The sequence below is a fragment of the Rhopalosiphum padi genome, chromosome 3 (genome assembly GCF_020882245.1).
Source record: "Rhopalosiphum padi isolate XX-2018 chromosome 3, ASM2088224v1, whole genome shotgun sequence".
Taxonomy (NCBI): domain Eukaryota; kingdom Metazoa; phylum Arthropoda; class Insecta; order Hemiptera; family Aphididae; genus Rhopalosiphum; species Rhopalosiphum padi.
Genome location: NC_083599.1, coordinates 37,209,972 through 37,236,464, shown reverse-complemented (window position 1 = coordinate 37,236,464; position 26,493 = coordinate 37,209,972). Strand labels below are relative to the sequence as shown.

General features: G+C 24.2%; 1 protein-coding gene across 1 annotated transcript in view; it reads right to left on the bottom strand.

Annotated features, from left to right (window-relative positions):
* LOC132924272 (neurexin 1) overlaps window positions 1–26,493 on the bottom strand; it is a 238,808-nt gene that overhangs the window by 177,981 nt on the left and 34,334 nt on the right. The window contains exon 3 of the mRNA XM_060988475.1: window positions 9,896–9,946. Coding sequence (XP_060844458.1) covers window positions 9,896–9,946 — 51 coding nt within the window. The remainder of the gene's footprint in view (window positions 1–9,895; window positions 9,947–26,493) is intronic.

The window sequence follows — 26,493 nt, the reverse complement described above, 5'->3', positions numbered from 1 at the left end:
CGACCGACCCTGCGGCCGCCACTACCACTGCCACTGCAGGCCGCCGCCGCCACCACTACCGCAACGTAGATGCCGCTTTAATTAAAACCTTCGAAACACATCTCATCTCACTCCACTCGTCGCGTGGCACGGCGCACCCGACCGCTACTTTTAGTAGTAGTCTCGCCGACACCGATGGCCGCGAGGGTTACGCGGTCGTTTGGATTTCGATAAAGAGAAGAAATATTATTATTATTATTATTATTTCTCGATAATAATAATAATAATAATAGTATAAAATATATCGATTTATACGCGCGCGTTACAATATATACTATATATGCGCAACGACCACTATAATAATAACGCAAAAATAGTTATTATTATTATTATTATTATTATTCAATCGTATATAATCTGCAAAACGGTTCTGTACATAACATTGCGAGCAACGATGCATATGAGTGTATAGGTACTGCTGTGTTAGAGTAAAATAAATTATACCCCGTGTATGTTAATTCCACTTTGACTCAATAGTGTGTGTGTGTGTGTGCGCGCGTACATATTATATCAAATAAATAAATTGCCTTCTTATCTTATTTATCAAATCCAATATCCTCGGAAGGATATTGAATACTGCGGGTTGTGCGTATAAAATACACATTATACTTTGTGGTACTTATTTATTATGGTTTCTATAAAGATCAAACCGAAAGGTAGAAAGTAAAAATAAAATGAATCCATAATAATATTATGTGCGACGCGCGATACATGACGTTATATCCGCCATATACCTACGTAATAATATTTTCATCCAAAGTGAAAATGGTTTGTTTCCATCACACCCCTGCGTCGCATATATAATATTAAATGCGTTAAGCTGTGTATAAGCCGCATCAAATCATAGAACAATTCGTTTATACATTTATTTTAATTAAACGACTGTATATAATTGGGTAATAAATTAACATAATAATTTACTATATTATTATACCAGTGAAAACCGATTATGACATCATAACATTATTACTATACCACAATAAATTTATAATTAGTAGCAGATCTTATTTAACGCAATTCGTGTTAAAAACTATATTTCTTTTTGCCTATTTTAGTTGAATAATTAATTAATTTGTAAGTCGCATATCCCTCCAATGAAAACGATTTAAAGATAATATTTCACCATGGAAAATTAGTTATTACCAATCAAATGTTAAATTTACTATGTAATTACTAATTTACAAGAGTATAAACAAATTATGTTTATTAAGATACTTGTAGAAAATATTTAAAAAAATAGATAGTTTACTTATTGAATTTTGATTGGCAAATTTAATAATACGCTGAAGAATAATAAGTTGAAAAACATTATTATATTACAATGGTAATGTATTAAATGTATTTCGTTAGACCTAAATTAATAAAACGAAAAATAAGTTTATCAATGTAGTAGTAGGCATCGTATAAGTTACACATACAACTGTATTAACGAATACGTTTAATGAAACAAGTCGTAATTTTATGATTTACAAAAACAATTTACTTTTCTGTCCTGTCAAAGTATATATAATAATCAAAAATATATCGTGTGCCCGAATAGAACATACAATTTGTAGCGGGCTTAGATAAACAATGAAGGAAACGATAATATGTGGTACTTAAAAAAAAAAATAGGGTGGGCATGTGGGTATTGCTCTACTATATAGTACAGATAGAAAGTATAGGTCACTATAATAGATTTGTTAAATTTGAATGTGCAATAACTGATATGATACGAAAAACGATTCTGAACGAAGATGATTTGTCAGTCTAGGATATATTATATTATTACCTATATTTAAATTGTAATTTATTTTTCTCAACTATTGATGAAAGTTTCAAGTATCTACGACTCATACTTTTTGAATAACAAAAAATATTTTAAATTGTTTTAGGATATATCGTTATTTTACGCGATTTCGTAAAAATTAAATTTCACGCGCTCATAAAATTTTTTCTATACTGACACAAGAGTTTTTTTTTTAGTTATTTGAAAAATTGTTATTGAGAACCTTGTATTGGGTTTTTTAACCATAGATATAAGTATAAATCATAACAATTTTATGAATTTTCAATTTCAACTAACTATTGATTTATTAAATGTTTAGTGATTGTTTATGCTACGCGGCAATGGTGTATTAAAAAAGCGTGGTCTTGCATATTCATAGTGGAACCCGATATCATTTTTACTGTTAGACTATCGAGTCATTATAGTGTTCAAAAATAATATTTTAAATATTACAATATAATCATTATTAATCTATTCAATCCATTTTACTGCGGCATGCTATTACGGTACAAAAAAAGGTGGTGAAGCTGTTTAAAATAATAATGTTTTTGTTCAAGTTCTAAAAAAAAAAAAAAAAAATATTTTAAAATACAATAAATGCATTCAATCTATTTTTAACTGGGTAAATATAATGAAATAAGAACTTTTGTAATTTTTTTTATATATATACGTATATAGTACCTACCTAACTATACGTCTATACCAACCTAATATTTTGTAAATTAAACAAAGACGGAAGCACAGTTTAATTAAATTAAAATGTGTATTGTGTACAAATACATAAAAGTATTTGTACAAATTATTTTTGTAACTAACACTTTAAAGTTTAAATTCGTAATACCTATATTACACTTTATATTAAATTGTAATAAAGTACTATTTAGTATTTATATCTCGTATTTTTATTTTATTTTTGTATCCGAAATATAATTTTAAATATAAAAAAAATATTATTTTATTATTTATGGGAAATATTTAGAATTCTATATTTTTGTAAATTGTGGAATTAGATATGTTACATATTATGTTAGTTACATGGAAAAGGTTTCATGAATACGTCGTCATTGTATTTTTGAAAGTCACTGTAATGGAATGTATGTTTTCATAAATTATTTTGTATACGAAAAATAAACATGATAGCTAGATAAAAATATACAATAGATTAAGTTTAAATGATATGTTTAATATGTATAACTATAAGGTATTTTAGTATATTAAGTATTTTCTTAGTTTTGAAAATTGAAGTAGTTATCACCAAAAATAATATATGTCAATAATAGCCAATTGGTCAATTATTGAAGTAATGTAGAATAATCAGAGCCGTATCTAACGGTGGGGGGAGGGGCAACTTCCTACGACGTCAAATATTTTTAGTACCAATAACCTATTATTTGGAAAATTTATTTTGCCCCCTGCGTCCTAAACTCTTTCTCTGTCGCTGAAAATAATGTGAAAAACTAAAATAAATATATAAATAAAAATCAAATTTATGGGTAATAGGTATCTTATAAAATTAGTTAATTAGTAAATATTTTGAATATTACATTGTATGTTCATAATTTAATAACTATTATACGTGATAGAGAAAAAGTTTCATGTTTTTATAATTAATATCTATTGTAATTTCTAAGTTTGAGAAAAATTATATATTAGTATGAATAGTAAATAGGTACCAAATTTCATCAAAATTTGAGATTCAAAATCCAATGAACAAATAATGCATTTGTTTTTAAATTGCTGTTAAGTACAACCAGATAACGAAGAAACTCAATAATTCATTAACTCAATTTTTAAGGTTAAGGCAAATGTCCTGATATCATCTGAAATACCTATGAAAAATTGCTATATAGTAATATATTTACCATCCATCCTAGCCCAGGTTCATTAACTTCCTTTTAACAACTAATTATAATGAAATTGTCGAGTCTCTCTTCATATGTGGTATTTCGAAGCTTAATCTTTATCAATTTCAAGCACAAAATATCTATATATTATACTCACAAAACCACCCACTTAAATTACGTATGATATATACCAAAGTTGAAACATACGATCGGTGCCACTGCATGAATATTGAGGTAAATATTATGAAATTAAAATAATAAAAAAAAACTACAAAATATAATCAACATATTTATATTTTATTAACGAACTCTATATTAATTGTATCTACAAATACTTATAAAAAAAAAATGTGGGATAGTAACTACTTTTGAGGTTCTTTAACTGCACAGTAAAATAAAAATATAGTTATGTTTATATATATATTTATCGGAATGTCAACAGTGTGTTTACAACCAAGCAAAATCATGCATTTATATAAATATTACATTTTCAGAATATTACTTAAAGTAATACTTAAAATTAATATTTAAAATCTACAAGAAATCATTTCGCAGCTTTTTAAATTACTGGCAATTTATTAACCTATTAAACAAATTTATCTAAAACAATTTTGTTATTTTAAGGGATAGAAGGGAGACCCCCTCTTAAATATACTGCTGTATAGTGTCTATAGTCTAACATTTTTTTGTATTATTTTTTTTTCTAATGCGAGTGGGAATGCTACTCAAAAATAAAACTGATATTGTCACTAATAAAATATTAAGTTGAATACAATATTTTTGGACAATTAATTATATATTATATACTTCTATGTAATGAACATCAATACTACACAACAAATCACTAATCTGAATATTGATTGTTTTAAATTCGTCTTGACTATGAATGTTTTATTAAATATTATATTATATATTAATTATACATATACGAGTGTAATAAATAAATATACAAATATATTTACAGTCATTTACTAATTCAATTTTCCTAACAATACATATTCCTATCATTCAGTTCACGATAGTAATATGGTTATTGAAATTATGTTTATACAACTAATAACTAACTATAGACAACAGATTATAATCATACTTTTGTCATTCGATAATGTTCTAGTTACACTTTTATTATTAAAAACTTAAAATAGTATTATTTAATATATATTTTTTTTTTTTTTTACATAATATCACAATTCAATAACATTATTTTAAATAAGTAAAGCTTATAAAAAATATTAAAAACAAACAGATTTGAATTGCCTATATGATATAGTTTTAAAAGTAAAAATAATTAGTTTTGTTTTGCAAAAAGTGATAACAATTGGCTATTGAAATTTCGTATGATTATTATAATATTCTATACTTTTGAACACAAAAAAAAAAATAAATAAAAAAGAGAAAAAAAATTAATTTAAATTTGTTAATAAATTCTAAGTGAATTATGCTATAAAAATGTTTATTTGTAGGTCAAAAGGCATAAAAAGCTTAATTCAAGGTTATTCATAAGTTATTCCACGCATTTTTTTTTAAAGCGTTTTAAAACCAAATTCTGCAGATAAAATCCGAACATTTTAAAATAATTGTATATATAAAAATTCATAAACGTTTTAATTTTTATACCAAAGGATTGAAAATTGAATAAAATATCTATTCCTCGAAAATTTTAAATACTATTAAAATGTGTTTAGTCCAAATAACTATTCTATAAGACTTCTCATAAATTAATACTAATTTAAAAATATTTTAAAAAGGTTTGGTCATTTTTTTATGAAAATTTAAAATCAACTTTAACAATTCAAAAAATATTAATTTTGAAGACTTAAAATTGTTTACCATATTACGTTAATTATTATTTTCTATACACAGTTTTAAAAATATTTCGATTAATTTAAGTTATTTATATTATGAACCTATTTATACTGTTTATCATTGGATAAGTATTGAAATATAAGTTATATAATATAATAAATATATAATGTAATACTATAATTGCTATAACTTTATATTAAATGCTTATTTGTTTTGAAAAATAGTTTGACGTATATAGAATCAATCAAAATATAATTTATACAAATGGTAAAATGTCCTAATGGTATGTTTATAATTTTTTTCACGTGCAATGATTATTCATTGAATTCAATTATAAAACAAATGTATTTACCTACTCAATGATGAGTTATACTCAGAAATTATTATACAATAGAGTGATTTCCACAGTTTTAAGAATTATAATTTGTTTAAATTTGTCGTTCACTTTCGCGGATATAGGTGTATCTAGATTGGTTAAACTGATTTACTCATGAAGTTAGACACTTAAACCGAAATGCCACGATAGCCGTTAGCCGTTAATTATAATTAATCATTTTTTACCAGGCAAAGTCAGTTATCCAGTTAGTTAAAAATAAAATCCATACCTTTATTTAATAAATAATAAAACATAATAAACGGTAAAAAAAACAATTCAAAAATCAAATAAGCTTGGAGTTAATTATTTTAAAATATTTCAAGGTTTTTAAAATTGTTTAATTTATTACATTAAATATACACATATACGTAATAATAAACGAGTACAACTTAAACAGTTAAATGAATAATAATAATAAATAATTTTAATTTAGATATATAATTTTTATTTGAGGATTATTTTAATTTTAAATTTACTATTTCAATTATGAGCGTTATAATTTATGAAATGAGGAAACACAGTTTATTAGTTATCGTCAATAGACAATAAACACATGTGTCAAGTATGTTTAAACGTGTTAAATAAAAATAAAAATACAATTCAATCTATAGGTTTATCAAGATACAGTGATAAATAGTTACTATAATAAAATATTTTATAACGCAATAAATGATTAAAATAACGATAGTCATCAGCTTAACCCAAGTAAGATTTTCCATTTTTTGTTAACGACATTAAAGGCCAGTGAACGATTTAAATTTATTAAATTATTATAAAACAATTTATAATTTATCGAATTATTAAAATATGTCGTAAAATTATTAATATGATATTATGACATGTTGATACTATATTTTGTTTATTATCGAATTTTTACACAGTAGATGCTTACTTTTTCAAATAATATTTTATTCTATCGATTCGAATTAATATTTTAAATAATATTTATAATCCATTCATGCTTATGAATTTAAATTATATCCAATAAATACGAATAATACATAATAATATTATTAATTTTAAATGAGTGCCAGCGTTTTAATATTTTTTAAACAAATTTGCAAACCACACGTCATTTATATAAATACCTCCATTATGAAAATTATATGCTTCTTTCATACCGTTCATACACATTTCTGTCATATATATTAAAATTGCTTGAGTGATATGGCATTTGAAAGGTAAACTTATTAATGAAAATGTAATATAACTAATTAAATCTTTGAAGAATGGAGTTGATTCTAGACTTTAGAATGTCGAGAATGAATATTCATTTTAATAACATATCAACAATAATTTCTTTCGAATATGAATAAATTTGAAATTACGTAGATTTAGATATTTTATAATTCCCCATATTGTTATGTAAATATTTTGTTTTAATAAAAGATAATATGTAGGTATATATTAAAATTATACAAATTTGTTTAAATGTGTATGCTATTGCATAATTATAGGTTGGTTAATACTTTATTTATTGTGTAAGTTTATGTAAAGTGGGATTCTCGTCGTTCTCGATACTTAGTGATTATGATAAACTACAGTGAAACCTCTGAATAGCGGAAAATCTAGGTCACTGAAATTTTGTCCGCTATTCGGAGGTTTTCGCTATTCAGATTGGTTAAATTCTTGAAACTCATAAAAAGTAAATGTTTCAAAAGAAATATATGCACTATGTTAATTTTAAGTAAAATGTTTCAACAATTGACAAAATGGTCATAACAAATTATAAACGAATATTACTGTTGAGGTTAAAATTTAAAATATAATATAATGTCAATACAGCACACAGTTTCTTATTAAAGAAATATAAAGATAAAAAAGCTGAGCCAATTTTGAGTGGACCATTGTGTAATAGATGTGTTAAATTTAAATTTATTTTTAAATAATTTTATATAAAATTTCAGTAAAGAAAAACTTAAAAGGAAACTTATATATTATAATTTTTAAGCATCTTGAGCTAAAAAAATGTTATGAACATTTAAAGAAAGAAGATTGAAAATCCAAAATGTCTATAAATAGCTTTAAAAAAAAATGTTTAGAAAAAATATTCCATAAGTTTGAAATATTAACATAAATATTTTGTGAAAATTTCAAGTATCTAGTTATTTGCTTTTGAGTTACACTAAAAAAAAAAAATCGATTTTGTCAAATAATGGTTTTATGTAAAAATTCACGTTATAATTGTTTTTTTTTTTTTTAATAGACGTTTCGTTATTCAAAAGTTTTTATATTAAAAAGTAATGAAAATTTTTCTGTACCTAAGAAATCGTCCAATATTGGGTGGTTTCTTTTAGGAGAGGTTTAGTTATATAATACAATTTTATAATTTATTGTTCAAAAATATGCAATTTGTAACAATGAAAAAGTTGTAATTTTTAATTGTACATTATTATCCAAGAAAATATTTTTTTTTCTCAGCGATAGAATTAAAATTATTTATTTGTTATGTAGGTAATTCAATAACTAATTTATAAATTGCATTAATAAGGCAAAAAAATAACGAAAAATTTAAATGACAGTCTTACATTTAAAATAAAATAATTTAACTTTTTTAATACTTACCACTATTGTAATTTTACTTCTAAATTACTTCTAACAGTGAAAATGTTTTCAACAATTTAATAAATCTAAATTCTTGGTAAGTAACTCAGAAAACAGTAATAATATACTAAAAACGTTTGTATGCTTATTATTTGGTATTGGTGTTTCAATTATGGAAATTATAGATTCGTTTTAATTTTAGCATGTTTAGATTTATCTATCAATAAATATTTAAAATTAGATGACTGGTTTGAAATTGTCATAACTTTCAGAAATATTCTCAATATTATCTTTAAAAATTAAATTATTTAAAATTATATTTAGGTACATTTTTACAAGAAGCAAGTACCAATATTAACAATGGTTAAATTATATTCACGTTTAAATCCCTACTGCAGTTAAAAGCAAATTTATTTCATAGTTTGACGTCAAAATACAATAGTTAGTTTATGTTTAACTGTATATGAAAATATTGTAGCGCACTGCGCAAATATACAAGTTTATATATTATACCAAAATATTGTACTTCAAATAGTTTAGGACTTTAGGTAAATCAAATTATTGTCGATTTCATTTAAATGTTGTATGCCAGAAATATTCAATAAATGATTAATTATTGCATTATACATAAATTATACTGCATAGATTATCGTATTATAGAATTATATTTTACTAACAACGCAATGCTATATGTACTGAATAAATTAATTCATCATAAAATCACCAATAATAATACCTATATAGTTTGTAATTTTGAAATTATATTTGATAAAACTAGTATAACGTGTACAAATATTATATTAGATGAACTGTTTTATAGTAAATGCGATAAATGCAGTTAGCTGTGGAATAAATTATATATACTCTCTGTATATTTTTTTCTTTTTTTTTTAATAAACCATGACGATATTACAGACATTTAAAACAATTACGTAACACAATAACACGTCACCCCCAACGTTTTAATAAATCAGTTGGCAATGTTGGCATGATTGTGGATTTTAATATCACAATATTATTTTATCGCAAACAACTTCATAAAATATAGTTTAGCTAAATAATTATTACAACTATAAATTATACTTTTAACCAATTACGATAAAAATAATTACGTAGGTGCTGCACAGAAAACATGGGAAAAACACACTTTACGATGTTTCTAAACGCATGTAATTCATGAGTCTCAATTAAAATATGACCAAAAATTAATGCCATGTGCTATGCCTTATAAATAATTGCATAATTAAAAGGGTAATATCTAAACAATATGTGATAGTTAATACAGAAATTATTATTAAAGTTAATTTACTAATTCATAGTAACATAACAATTTTATTAATTTAACTCATTAATAACACAATAATTATTACTTATAGGTATTATAAGTAAAAATAAAATATCTAAAATTTTTTGAAATAATCAATTGTATCCAATTTAACAAACATCACAATGGATGGAAACTAAAATGAAGTAATATTCTTGCAAAAATTAAAATTGAATAATTAAATAATTACTAACCTTTGACTTTTTTTCTCTATTCAGCGTACGACGACATCTTGTACCGGTACACTGAAAATAATAAAATGAATATGTAAAACATTATAAATATGCTTTTGTAAATAATATCCAACACTTTACAAAGGAATAGTTGATTTAAATACATGAACAGTATTTATTATTCAATATTTCATACACATAAGATACATTGGATTCAAAAAATACGCATTGTTTGAATGATTAAAATATTAAATTAAGTTTATTAAAGTTATTTAATTTATAAATAAAACGATATAATAATATCATCACCCATTTACATAATATGTTTATTTGAATTATTATACTATAAATACATTCTTAAAAAAAAAATAAGATGCGCATAAATCTTAAAATTAATACACTTATTTAATTTTAGTTTAACAGTTATTCACTGGGAAATACATATTTTGTTTCGTGGTTGGTTAGACGAGCCTAATTTATACACAAATGTGCCTTTTTATTTGTAAAAACAACTATTTACCTTAGAAACACTTCAAATATAAAATAATTTTTGAAATATACCGCAATGTAAAATTTTTATATTATAGATTCTGAGGAGAACGTTGACAATCTCGACAATATGTAAATAATCTTAATCTTAAGGCTTGAACATCGAATAAAAGATTCTTTAAGAATGATTTTCTAAAAATTATATTAAAGCGACATACATTTTTTAAGAAGTGATTGAAGTTCAAATGTTGACGAAAAATAATGATTTATCCTCAATAAGTGTACGATTTCTGTTATTATTCTAATTTTAAGTTATTTTTTGGCATTTGAAATTTTGGAATACATTAAATATGTTCTTCTATAACAATCATTATACAATTTTACTATAAATTTTTATGAAATTAAATATTTAATTAAAAATAACGATATTAGTTATGCATTTGCAATTAAAAACATCATTTATAGAGACTTATTGATACTTTTCATCATTACGTAAATTATTATTTAACAATCACAGTAAAATTTACAAAATATTTATATTAATTTAATTTCGTAATATGTTTACGTGTCAGAGATAAATACATATTGTATAATCATGATTTGTTTCTGTCGGACATTTTTGCTTTGGGCTTTCCCGGCACCTAAATTTTATTAAAAACAATAAATTGTCTTTATCCTTCTGAATACCTCAACTTATAATTTTTTTAATTTATTTTCCTTACCCAATGTTCCCATTGCTATTTTTTTTTTACTATTATAATTATTCAAAAATATTTGAATTTTAGACTCAGTGTATGATTAGTGAATCGAAAATTCTCGTCGTTATCGCAACTTTGTGGTAATGTTTCACGAAGGTTACTGCTATTTATACCACTAACTTATTCACACCACTCTGCTTGTGGTACGTTGGTATTGACTTTCAAGTTAATAATTATATTATTATCATTTTATAATATTATAATATGTATGATTTATTAACAAATAATTTAACGTTAAACCTAATTTACATCAACCAGTGTTTCAATAATTTAAAAATAAAATTTCATAAATATATAAGTATAGTAAAGTATCCTTTAAAATATATACTAATAAACCGCCTCCGCTCAGAATCGTATTTCACACTTATGAGGACGCCATACCCGCATGCGTTGTCTCTGTTTTACTAACGTACATCATAACAAATGTTCGTTCAGCAGAATACATTTTGTGATGTTAGCTTTAATATTAGAGTAAATTTACTTAATATCAAATTTAAAGGTAAGAATATTATCTAGATAATGGCATATGTTTTTATTGATATTATAATTTTAAAGTGAATTATAGCTATGTAAAATATTACAACTTTAAAATGTCCATAACTCACTTTAAAATTATAATATCAATAAAATCATATGTCGTTGTCTAGAATAATTTATCATTGAATTCAGATTTAACACACATAATTCTGTGACCTATTCATGATTAGAGAACTATGCTAACTCCATACATGCTAATATATTATAGTATTTGCTGACCGACTTGTTAATACTTTTGAGATTGATGTGCCTCAAAAAAAAAAAAAAAAAAATTATAAATCTGTTCTTGTATACCTAATAACAAGTATTATTAAATCGATATATTCAATTAAACAATTTAAATAAGAATATAATGTTTAATTTAACCATATTTACCATATTTATAATCATAATTATAATGTATATATTTGAAATAAAACAATACCGTCCGTAAGAATGTCCCCAACTTTAATATACTTTTAAATACAAAAATAATAATAGATAATTTGACTGAAAACGTAATTTTACACAATAGAAAACTAATTATTTGTACAACACATTCGTCTACAATGAACTGTATGTATTCATTAGTTTTGTACACATTTTGAGGTGATATAATACCTATATATGATAATTTATCCAATAGCTAATAAATTATACAGTAAGGGATTGCGTGTCAAACGTATTGTAGTAACACTCTAAAGTGGTTGCGTCTCGTGTTACAAACAGCACAAGTGTCTTTGCACTAAGAGATTCACAAATACTCCTCACAATCTCCTTATAGAGGAAAACTCACAAAAGCGACTATTTAAAAGTTGCTAAAGCACATGAAACGTGACGCGGACAAAAGGGTATACTGTTTTATACATGTACATTGTTATACATATTACATTTATTTTACATATATATGAAATAGGGTAGAAACATATATTATGTGATACTCTGATGCACGGAAAGGTGGATTTCCGTATACGTAAAAGTAATTCTATTTTTTTCCAACGAATTTTTTAAAAACAATTTCTCCATAAATTGTTATATATATATATATAAACGGTTATCTTTGAAAAAAAAATATTCGATGTAAATTTCACTGATTTTCTTTGCAGAAGATTTTTTTTTATTATTGTTAAGTTTTTTTTTGCTATTTTATAAAAAAAAAAGTTTACTCTTAGGTGTTACCTGTGAGTATACTGTTTATAATATAACTGACTAAATGAAAATTTTCGAGTACTATTTTAGTCCAACACAAAGATAACATTCATAAAAATAAAGCATACTGGTACAAATCAACGATCTCCGCTTAGAATTTAATAAAATTATATGATTATAGTCAATATTATGATTTTCACAATAATAATAATATTCATAGTGTTCACTGCAATAACTTTTTAATAAGTAGATTTTTAAATAGTTTTTTTTTGATGTTTCAATAATAATAATAATAGAATATAGATACGTGATATCTTAAGCTTAAACAGTTTTTCGTGAGTTGATTAAAATATTTGAATAACTGATAAATCAGATACCTACCATTTTTAAATTAATTGTACGATAATTTAAACTATTTCATTTAATAACTCTATATATATATACGGTCTGAAGGTCGTTTAAATATTGTTTAACTAGCATTTGTACGATATAATCGTTTCCAGTTGTTCTTAATTGTATATAAATATAATACCTAATAATAGACTACCTACCTAATCCAATTTATTTAACCACGAAAGATACGTTTTGAATCAATTTCTATACACACTTAATATTATCTAGTATTAGTAGCAGTTATGTTTCAAATTCAGAATTTGTATTGAATGTCTCAAAAAAAAAAAAATTATTATTCATTCATAACAACAATATTATTTAATTTGGAAAAATATTTTTATTATATCCAACAATAAGCAATTATTATTTATGATAAAAGGATTGATTAAATGTATAACTCGCGTCTTATAAAATTAGATTCAATGACTCATTATACTTTGAAATACAAATATATGTTGTATTCATTTTTTTTTTATAAATGTACAATCATCTTTGTAAATAAAGCTTATATAAATAAATAAGTGAGGAAAAGCTTAAACTAAGCAAACTTGCTGACATTTTACTCTGTGAATGTAATTTATGAGTTATATAAACAATAGATTATATTTCGTTTTAATGTTATACTTCTTAGTAATATAAACTACACTTAATTTACACCCAATAAATACTATCTCCTATGTACGCATCAATACGTGCGTATAAAAGAAAAAATAATAAAAAAATCTTATTAATCTAATGTCAACACAATAACTGAGCCAAACAATGATACTAATTGTAAAGCTGTAACCAGGTGTATTTGAGGAAGACCGTCATTAAACAGTATAGTTATATGTTAAATCAACAGCGATATTGGTAGCCATGGCAATGGCATATTATTATATATTATTGGTATATATGTATTATTAATACTTGTCATGTGTGTGTAGTAAAGTTTAAACGTATAATTATTTATGTTTGTTTTTCTTATATTAAAAAAGAATTTATTCGACATATTTTATTCAGAGAGGAACACGATTTATACTGGGTTGTATATGTTATATACCATAATAAATATATAATATATACCTATGGTATAATAAGAAAAATACTGTGTAAAACGTCATAGTGATATTAATAATTTTATAAAATTTCAACATTGGTCGAAATAAATAAATAATATGTACCTGAATAATATTTGATTATCTATACCTAGGTATTAGATGAACAATATAATATGTATGCACATTTCTGTTTTATTAAAAAATACCTAATTGAACACATATGCAATACACAAATAAATAACAGTATGGTACACTATGAATATAAAACCATTTGTCAATCTTGAACTCGATCCACTGTGCCAACAAAAAAAGTACAAACTGTCGTGTTATCTTGCATTTATGTTTAGTAAATGTATAATGTATATAATATATTACACACAATCGTACATTAGTTTTCGTTAGAACAATAAAATACACGCAAGTGTTTTTATTTTTTTAGATATTCTCAGAGGTCTTCGACTTGATATGACCTCATTAAATCCTTTCCAAAAACACATACTCTGTATAGCATTAAAATTATAGTATGCATTAATGTTTTTCTTAGTAGCTTTTACTTAAATCATAATAATTAAATAAGGCGTTACTAAACTAGACATAATAATATAATGTATGTGTGTAATACATTTTAAACAATTAAAATTTATTATTTAATACCTAAATAATATTAGCTCACATTAAATTTTGAAAATTGAGCAATTTTATTTAATATCCACCTGAGATTTATTTAAATTCGTAAATAGTTACAAGTTTTGGTTAATTTTTTTTTATATAGATAAAAATTTGAAAAACAATTTTTATGTAATTTTAAAATATAATGTATGGTTGAATCACTTCTCTACAAATAATAAAATATTGTACATTAATAATACTTCTATTATTTTTGTATTTTTTTCTACAAAAATTTGCGTCCAATAAAAACTCTCTTGTAACCCAAATTATATTATCCTACTTATTAGATGTTTATTAGCTCAGAAAAGTGCATAGCACGCTAAACACGGATCAAACGATATTTGCAGTAGAGGAGATTTATATTCGACGTGCACGCGTCGCATATAAATGTATATTATTATTTGAACAGAAATTATGAAAAAGTACACTTCTATAGTCGGCATGAATACGATGTGTACGTGCAATGTGTTATTTTTATTATATTTTTTTTATATAAACTTCTGTTGTTTTAAGCCCGTATACAAAATGCATCGACACCTAATAACATTATGGTAATAATGTTCATGAAAAACAGATATAAATGTAATTCCAGCGATAATGCGTTGTGGTTTGGCGCATTTACGTTTCTAAAATTGTATATTAGATGATATCGTTTCAGTGTGCTTAACTGCCGTGGAAACATCCCAGATACTATAGAAATCAAACACCGGAAAATATTCAAAACGGAATGCGGAAAATACGATTATATACGAACAATGCCTGTATGTAAGTATATATAGGCTTTATAGTAACTACACATACATACGTCATACATATAACATAGTATATAATATACATAATGTATATTCTAAGTAGAATTATTCATGTAAATATATATATAATTTATAAGCGGACGTGCACACGCATGCACACATTGTAGGTGTATACGTATATTATATATTTATATACAAATAAGGTGATAATTTAGGTTTAATTTTTAAAAATAATTGAGTTAATAATATCCTATGTTGAATAAGTTAAAACTCATAAAGTGGCCAAAAGGCAAATACTGTAATAAACGTATAGGATTTTTTTTCTTCACTAAATGTTACTTAAATTATTTGAATAATTTTCAATACAATTTATATACCTCGGTATAATATTATAAGGTAATATGATAAATTTCACTGTTAATTTAGGTATAATGTACAATATTATAAAATTTAATGACAATTTATACATATTTTTAAAATATTTTTTGTTTTTTACTTATACAAATACTTTAATATATTATGTAGATTATAGAATTGTCAATAATTAAATATTATAAAAATGTCGTAAAAAATTATTTGTTGTTTTTTTTTTTAATCGAAGTACTTTGAAAGGTAGTATTCAGTAAATATTTTCAATTTTAAATGCATCAAATCTGTAACAATTACATTTTTCTTATTGTTTCCACTTATACGAGTTTTTACTTTAAAATTTTCATAATTTTCACAAATTAAATTAATCTTTCTCTAAGATACTGTTTTCTAAAAAAAGAATTACCTACATACTTAATAACAATGGAAAATTGTAAACAACTAAAATAATTAAAATTGAAAAATTGAGTTTATGTGTATTATGTGTGTGTTAAATTCGAATTCAATAATATTTATTGTACACAAAAAAATTTCTGAGCAGAGACAGTTTGTCAGCTAAGTATTAAGTATAAACATTTTTTGAAGATTTTAAGCATCTATTGTTATTTTCATCTTTGAAATAAGTACAATTCAATATCAAAAATTGTTTGAGGACAATAATTGTTTTATGTGTCGTAAATATTTGTATTTAAAATGCATATAACAATTAATTTGGCTACACCAGTAGAATATTAGGTTAAAAAATGTATAAAGAAACTTATTAAATTTTCAATTTTTAGGTATAAGAACGAAACTGTTTATGAATTACCAACTACAAAATAATTTCCTAATTTTCGAGACTTTGAATTTAGTCGAAATTCTAACTTTAAACGCATATGAAAAAATATTATGACTATGGATATTTGATATATTTTAGTTGAAACACTAATAACTTATGAAGAGCTTTGTGTTTTAAAACATTTTTATTCGATATTTCCAGAAAAAATAAATTATTTAAATTTCTCATCACTATAAATAGTTCAAAAATACTCATAATATTTAAAAATGTTATTATAAATAAAAAATAATAACATGAATATTTTGTAAAAATATCAAGTGTATACGATCATTCGTTTTCGAGTTACACAACAAAAAACAAAAAAATCGATTTTGTCAAAAACTGGATTTGCGTAAAAATTTCCGTATTTCCTGTGAATATTTAATTTTTACCCTCTAAAATATAAACTAGTTCCTATTTGATATCTAGTCACTCTCAAAGTTTAAAATTTAAGTATTTTATCAACTATTTATTATGTATAGGTACTAACACAAAAATAAAACACTCACTCTGAATCTAAAATTAAGCATGAATATTTACATTAAAAATAATAGTGATAAAAACAATTATAACTACCTATATTATATTTTATATCATGTATATTCTGAACTAAAATAAAACATGCAATATTTAAAATTGTATGCTATTCCATAGTAATACCTCCTATCAGGGACTCAACAGGGGTGGGGTGCTGATCTGACCTTAAGTACAAGGGCCCGACTATTGTATGTGGGAGGCTCTGCCTCCTATATTAAATTTGTCTGCACCTTCATAATATCATTAGATTATCCATAATTTAGTTACCATAATATTATATCGAAAATCGTTAATTTAAGAAAAACGAAATATTGCATCTAACAAAATATATTCAGAATATTCAGGCAAAATGTTATCGATGATTCGTGATCAATAATTATAAATATTATACAATAGGTATATTGGAATTTTTAAACAATATTGTCGTTCAGTCAAATTATGGCAATTGTTATTACAATGGTCGTTCGGTGAATAATTTAAGATCGATTGACTTATACCCCTATATTATTATACTCATACATAATTGTGTAAGCATTGACCTATGAGTTTCCTAGATCCAACAGAAGTAATGGTTATATATCAATAATTTCTCATCAAATATTTAATATATTTTACATTTGATTGAATTATATACCACTCACTGATCTCTATTAATTCATTAAAACAATTTTGCATTAAAATTAAATGCTACCTAATTATCACAACGGCTCGATTACCTTTATGGCATTTATGATGAAGAATTATTATTCCCAAATATTGTGAAACATTTGTATTCATGAATTATTGTTCTATTAACTGATCAATAAATTTTAACCAATAAATTGCAATCTATTTTTCAATTTTTAAAATTTATCAATTCTTTAATCGAACTTTATGAATTTTATAACACCTAGAAATTTGACTAAGTATGATTTTATTTTTTTCAAATTTATTATAAATCGTTTTGGGCGTTCCTCTTAATTTTTTTCGTTTAATATTAGAACCAAAATATCTATTATGATCTTTTAACATAAATATTATTTTTTATATAATATTATATTGTTGTGTTCAACATTGCATATATCTTTATCTTATTTCGTAGTTTCAATTAATGCTTTAGTATCACAATCATAGATTAATTTTGAAATATATCATATTCATTTTTCATGTCTTTTATTAAAGACATGAATAAACATGAAGTAACTTTGTTACGAACTTTTTCCGGGTTCCATGATTCTTTCTTTATTTTATCATGATCTTTCAATAGTTGGAGTCATTGTTTCCCTTTCAAAGATTGTGCCACTAATTGGCTGCCCAGTAGATACGATATAATACGTTTTTTTAAACCATCTAACAAAATAAATATAAATAAAATATAAAAAACACAGTAAAGAAGAATCGATCTCCATCAGAAAAACGTAGACGAGCGAGATGGCTTAGACTGATAGCCCTTGGGTTTTCGTACTCTAATTAAGATACGACACTAATTTACAAATGTGAATGTGATGTTATATTATATCGTAAAATAATGAATGGAAGTTTGCGGCAGTACGAGGGCCAGCTTTAATGAGTGGAGTTTCCGATTCTGTATTTTTACACACTTAGTCAGCAAGATTTGTATAAAAGCGAGCAACGGTTTCAGTGAGTGGTAGTTTTTGACAATTGCTATTTGATGTTGGCAAAAATGGACCAACAATCGTTAGTGGTCATCGAAGTTGTGATTCGTCGTTACTTGCCCTCCTTTTAAAATTATTATGCGATTTTCACTTTAAAAAATTGTTGGATTATATTTTTATAATTTAAAATATAAGTATTATTAAATAATAATGAATGGAAGTGACTACCTATAATAATAATATTGATTATAACGTGTACCATGTGTACGACAAGCTAACGTGAATGCGGTACCGTGATTTTATTGTTTATCATAATAGGTGGAATTTGTAAATTTATTTTTCCCGTATTGGTGTCAACTGATTCACAGTATGTTTATGACAATAATGTCTACAGAATTTACATGTTAATTCACTTATAAAATAATACAAATAGCTCACTTCCGTGAAATATGGTACATAGCTAATATAGCAGCCGATTTCTGCGGCTCAGCGTTTAACTTCTGGAAACAATTTTAGTTTAGGCGTTCACCATGTAAGTATAATATCATACAGACAATTATTTATTTATATATCGTTTAACGTAATCATTTTATTATTTATCAGCAATTATAATGATTTCTTATATAAATATTATTATTAACATCATTTTATTGATTTTATAATATGTTTTCTATGTGACAGGTATTCAATTTGTTTTATGGTGTTACTATTAACACGTTAAATAGTAATAATTATCTGTTAGATTTTGAAAGAAACAATTTATAAAATATAAATAATATGTAGGTAATAATAATTTATACAATAAATTATGAAACGAAACGAGGAGTATTGGTGTTGAAGATATTCGTGTCTATATGTCTTTAACTTAGAATTGTACAAAGTTGCCTTGTAAAAATTAAAATTAAATTCCAGAACCACTGTTGTTTCTCAGTGGAACACTGGAACTCGTCTACTTTTCCGTGTGACTGATAACTGTACTCAATACTCGTATGACATAAGTTGTTTAATGGGTAGTTGTGTTACCGTAATATCTCTATGCTGTATCATTATCCAAGAATATATACTTATTCGTGGGTGTGTTACTAACTGTTGTCGAACGTTAGTAATTTATTTAACTATTCTTTTGGTATCTCTTCAAATAAATGATAAGATGTTAGTAAATTATTTAAAGATGACAATTTTATATTTCATTTCCCAACTTACAATTTTTATTATCAGATTAATCCTCTGATATTTTAAAAATAAGTTTTTTTTAAAAATGATTATAAGTAAACCTTTAAAAAATATTTATAATTATTTCTTCAATAATATAATATTTACATTTTAATATATAATATATTATGTTATAATTTAATTAAATTCAAAATATAATCATTATATAATTTTAAAATTAATGTATTTATTCTGTTTACAATATCAGAGGTTCCAAAAGTGATCTATATCAATCCCCTGGGGTTGATTTCGATCTACATGGAGTTCATTTCAACGGAAACAAAATTGGCAGTATATGAGATATAAAAAGGGGTCCATGAGAGTTTTTATATTTTTGAGGGGTATAAAATATAAATGTTCTTAATAATTGACAAAAGAAAAAATAAACTGTAGAAAGACAAGAAACAGGTGTATAATAATTATACGAAAAAAAATGTATTTTGGTGATTTAATCATCCATTAAATAATGTAACTTAAAAATACAATTTTTTAGCTTTAATAAAATTAAAAATTATACTACTTAGTACCTAATAATTTTCAGAGTAATTTTGAATTTAATTTTGGTAATAAATTATAATAAATATTATTTTTTGTTTTTAAAGCACTTTATAACATCATTAATTTTATAAACTTGATATAACTTGTATATGATCTATACATATTTAGATAGTTGACGGTATAACACTCCTGTTATCTCGTTTAACTACTAACATTTCAGAGAGGTTTAACTTTTTAGGAATGTGAATATTATTACCGTACCAACCTTTATGGAATGCAGATAAATCTAAGACCGTGTGACATCGATCCTAGAAGAGAATTTTAACTAGTAATTATCAAATAAAAATTACGTAAACGTTTCTCTGGTAAGGAGAATTAAATAAGGGTCGAATGGGATTAAATAACTTAAGCAAATTTTTGTTTTATCGTGCTTGACTTAAAAAATACTACACATTACATAACACATAATATTGAGTTGTTCACTTGTACAATAATCTTAAATTAAAATGATATTAAATATTAATTACATTTAATTTTATCTTTTGTATATTATATACAAACGTATATTGTATCAGATATCCTTTATGGAGATTTTAAAAATATAAACGTTATTGTTACATCAATAAATTGATCAATGATGCAGTAAAATAAGTAACAACGGAAAAAATGAAGTTGATATATTTTGGAAATTTATTTGGTGACCAATAAACTTCTTGAAAATACTTTAAATATTAAAAAAACCCAACTATAGATCACAAGAATATTTTGGTAAAAGTAATAATAAAAACTTAATTTTTTTATTATTTAAAGAATATGAATTATTTAAATATTTTAAGACTAAAAAATGTTCACTGAATTATTTTCGAAATAAACATATTCAACTGCAATTTATTTTAAACGCAGTGATAACCCCTTTATTTATAGTGGATAATATGAAAATAAAATAATGATGGTATTTATTTTGGCGTATAGTTCCTTCGTGGGATTTTAACTTTAGCTACGTTATATTTTTGATTATAAACTTTTTTCATCTTTAATTTAAATGTGGGTAAGTAATTTTAAAAAGAAGAATTAGAATTATTAAAATCCCGCGGTAGAGTGTAAACGTAAATTTAAATAAATAGATTAGTGTAAAAGAAAATATATTATTATAGTTATAAAAGCAATTTTAATTGTAGTTTCTGATGAAAAAGAAGCTATTGGTGGTTTAAAAATTGTTTTAAAATACTTTTTTAGGGGAAAAAAATATATATTTTTTTAATAATAAATTAATTTGAGATTGTTTAACCCAGTATATTTAATTGTTTTAGTATTTGAAAAAAAGCATTGTAGATAAAATTGGGAAAAATGATATAACAAAATCCATACTATTTAGTTAGCGATGTGCTAGTTATTATTTTTGCTCGGATTTTATACATGCACAGTCTGTATGGACAAACAAATAAAATAAGCAAATACAATTAACAAATAATAATAAAAATAAACTTTTTTTTAACTTAATACACGTACAGGATTAATCATGTATTTATAAGTTTACTATAGATATTTATTTATGTACACTATATTTCCCATTTCAAATGAGAAACAAAATATATATGATATAAAGCACAACAATAAAAGTAATGCTTATTTCCAATATTAAATTTTGAAGCAGCTAGTGTTTAAACGTTTTTCATAAAATATTACTGTAGAACCAATTATGATAGGTGCATATAAATTACATTTTAAGTAATTAACTGAAAATACATTTTTCATTTCCATGAATGAAATAGGCGTGTAACCAACATTGTTTGTCTTTGTTATTCTTAAAATCTGATTAATATTTCAGATGATAATCAATATTTTACACAGTTAATGGTTAATCCCTAGTGTTTTGTCAAGCAAGACAATTCGGGTTAAATGGGTTTTTGAATTTAAAATATTTAAACTTTTTACGAATGTCAATAATAGGTTTAAGTTATTTCATATAGGTACAAATACTTATCAAGACAATTTTTTTAAGATATATAATAAAAATAATAATATAGGCATCTATAATTTAATTCAATTAAACATCAATTATGATCTATAAAATATGTATCAAATTGAAGTTCTATAACATATTTTAAGGCACGATTGTCATTTTAGTTATTATGTTTTTAAAATGATTCTTAAAAATTCGAGGAGTTTCTTTGCTTTATGTTCAATTTACTTAAGTATTTGAAAAGTGTTAAAATATACATACCTACTACAAATAAAGTTTTGGATATTTAGTTCATCGACTAAGTGCCATACGTATAGATTATATTAAAACCGGGATAGAAATATAATATAACCTAAAAGAAATTTAATTTTTTTTTTTGGTGTAAAGCGATGTTGGCTATACAGACTGAAATATATTATAAATCCGTATATATACTTAGAAAACCAAATAATAGTCTACCTTCTCGATATACAAATTGGAAAGTAAAAATTAACAAAAAAAAAAACACACATTACTTTTTTAATAAGACAAAGTGAAATACATTTAGTCAGCCTAAATAACCAAACAATACTAAAAATATCTAATTTCAGTTACTTAGGCCTAAAGCTAGAAAAACGTCTCTCCTGGGTAGAACATAAAAAACTAAACGTACCTCTCTAAACCTCAGAAGATAATCAGTAATCACTATATTATTTACTTGGTAACCACTCAAAACACAATCTCAATACTACTTATTTTTAAGCAACTTATCATACCTATATGGACTTACAGTATCCAGATATATGTGGGGTGTGGCTAAATTAAAAAATATATTCAGGATATAAAGATTAAAATTGATTACCTTGCATATAATAACTATTAGGCCCCCTTCTACGTATCCAATCACACATTTTACATAGACCTATACATCTAAATTGTCTTAGAAATGTTCTCAATTATGTATAAACGTTATCGTTCAAAACCAAGATATCACCCTAACCCATTAATCTCAGCACTCGACTACGATTCAATACCCAGAAATCCCAGAAGGAGGCTTAAGAGAAGATGGTGTCGTGATCTAAACACTTAATCCTTTATTAAAAAAATCAAAAAAGATATTTAACAAATTAAAAAAAAAAATCAAATATAAAGTATACCTGCTGGGTTACTACTTCTAATTTTCACGTAACTCGTGTCATGTTTATCTTAAGCACATATTCTTATGAAAAATAAAGTTTTACAAATTTGATATATTATATATTATACCTAAGGGTATAATCGAAATTCGAATAAACTCACAACTGCAGTTAAATAACCGGGTTTTGCTTTTCCGATTGAAAAACTTGATATTATTAAAATTGATATTAGCTATAATTATATTTATGACCGCGCAACAAGACACAATATAGCGTGTAAAATATTATTCGAACCCGACTGCGGTCACAGTAGTGGTTCAGCATTCCGTCTTTCTGGGTTAGTGTGGTGTAATCTAATTTGGTGACGTGTGTGAATAGGCTGTGAACGGGCTAGCCACTTGTATACGTTCCACGCGTTGTGGTTGTATTACACTTTTCGAATTCCATTAAGTTCTCAGCTATCTATCTGTGAATGACCTTTTCAATTCACTTTTGCGGTACTACAGTCCTATGAGAAATACCACAAACGCGCGAAACCACCATTTGCCACGCGTTGATCCAAAATGTGTCTTTCGGATATCAGATGTAAAATAAATTAATAGGCACATATTATTATTATTATTACACACATCGATAAATTGTCTCGATTAAGGTATTCGGTTAAGAAATTGAAATAAAATAACTATCATAAAAAATAAGTAATAAAAGAAAATTGAATAATTATGATTTAAAAAATTTAACAAGTATGCCAACAAATCTTTTAATCGATATTTTGTACCAACCTTTTTTAAGTATATGAATTTTGAATTTAAAAAAAAAAAATCTGGGGGAAATGGGAAAACTGTTAATATTAAACGCTTATTATATAATTATTTATTTTTAGAATTAAAGAAGTATTTGCGTTTGTATTAACCATTTGATTAAATTGTGTTGTATTATTTATTGTGTTTATTGTTTGTATATTTTTTTTTTTTATTTATTTTTTATTAGTCGTTAACATTGTTCTAATAATAATATATTATATATTCTATTTAAAACAATTGTTACAATTGTTCTGTAATCATTAATTTCATTTATCTCGATATTTTGATTTGTTGTGTTGAATATCACCATTTAATTTTATATTTTTATTTCATTAGTAATATTTAGCAGTAACCATATATTATATTTATATCTCCACTATCAAATCTATAACTAATTCTAATATCTAATCTAAAATTTCTGTTTGGTTTTTAAAATTTATTTTAATTCATGGAAATAATTAACCAAATTTATAAAAAGATACTGTTGAAAAACATACGAACGCATAATAAATACAAGCCCCATATTTATAAATACTTGTTGATTCACTCTTAATATTTTTTTAAAAACAAGTATAATGTGTAAAAGTAATTATGATCACTCAATTCCAAGTAAATTATTCTATCTCAAGTATAGTTTTTCGATAAGAATACAACTTTTGTTACATTTTCAAACTTATACAATGAATTTAGTTTTTTTTTTTTTATCCATTTTTAACATCTCGGTATTTTTAAGGCTCAATGAAAACCAAGAACATAATATTACTTGTCTCTTTAAAGTTTTATTCACACTCTCGCAAGCTTTATCCCATAGCAAAGTCTGTGACCGGAATCTAATGCGGCTTATATGTAGTCTTCTTGAGATTTAGAATTTTAAATGAAATTGGTATATGGGTACGAGAAAAAAATAAATTAAAAATGAAGAATATATGTATTATTCAACATCAGTCGTTTTGATCGAACTGCAATGCGTTTTGAACGTTTTTTTTTTTTATTATTATTAAAAAATAAAAACTAAACAAAACAAAATTTTTTATATTTGATTGTATACTATAAAGATTAACTGTAATTGGATGGATTATTGGGTCGTTTTTATGTTGAGTGATTTTATTATGAATGATATTATTTTTAATCCTGAATTTGTTTCTGTTTGTACAGGGCAATTTTTTTTTCAAGAACTTATCTAATCTTTCAAAAATATTCGTGTTATTTTTCACAACACATGCTATAAGTTATAATTCAATTGGGATTTTCTGTCATCAATATTGATTTTAATATTAAAATAAATTTAATATTTTTTTTCTGAAGTTGTTGACGTTCCTAATATCAGATATTTTTATTATAATTTTAGTTTATTTAAGAACATTTTTAATTTTGAAGTGGTGTGATGAATATATTGATTTTAGAACAGGCGTTTTTTTTGTCTTTTACCATAAGTATTCGATAAAATGATTCAATTTTAATTTTTGATGGTAATTTTGGATAGCAAATAGGATCTAGTTTGTACTTTGAAGAAATCAAAATTAGAAATTCCCAGGAAAATTGTTTTTTTAAGTTACTTGTCAACGAATAACCGTAGGTATATACTTTTCAGTTTTCACCAAGTATTCATATTATTATTTAAAGGCACCGGTGTCATAACTGAATCGTCCATTTTTAAAAATGTTCAGGAAACATAAAAAAAAAAACTATATAAAATTGGTAAATTAACCAAAAATTCAAAGCGTGATGTTGTTCTTTTTGTCAGAATAAGATACATCACTTAAACAGATTGTCTTTGGTTTGAATTTTATATTTATGATAATATTTATTAAAAACTAAAAAATTATAATTAAATTTTCAATAGTCGTAATAACCGGATACGTCCAATTTTGTTTTTGGACGTTCTGGTTATTGCACCTAATTAACAAACTAAATACTTTACTGTAGTCAATACACCCATTTATA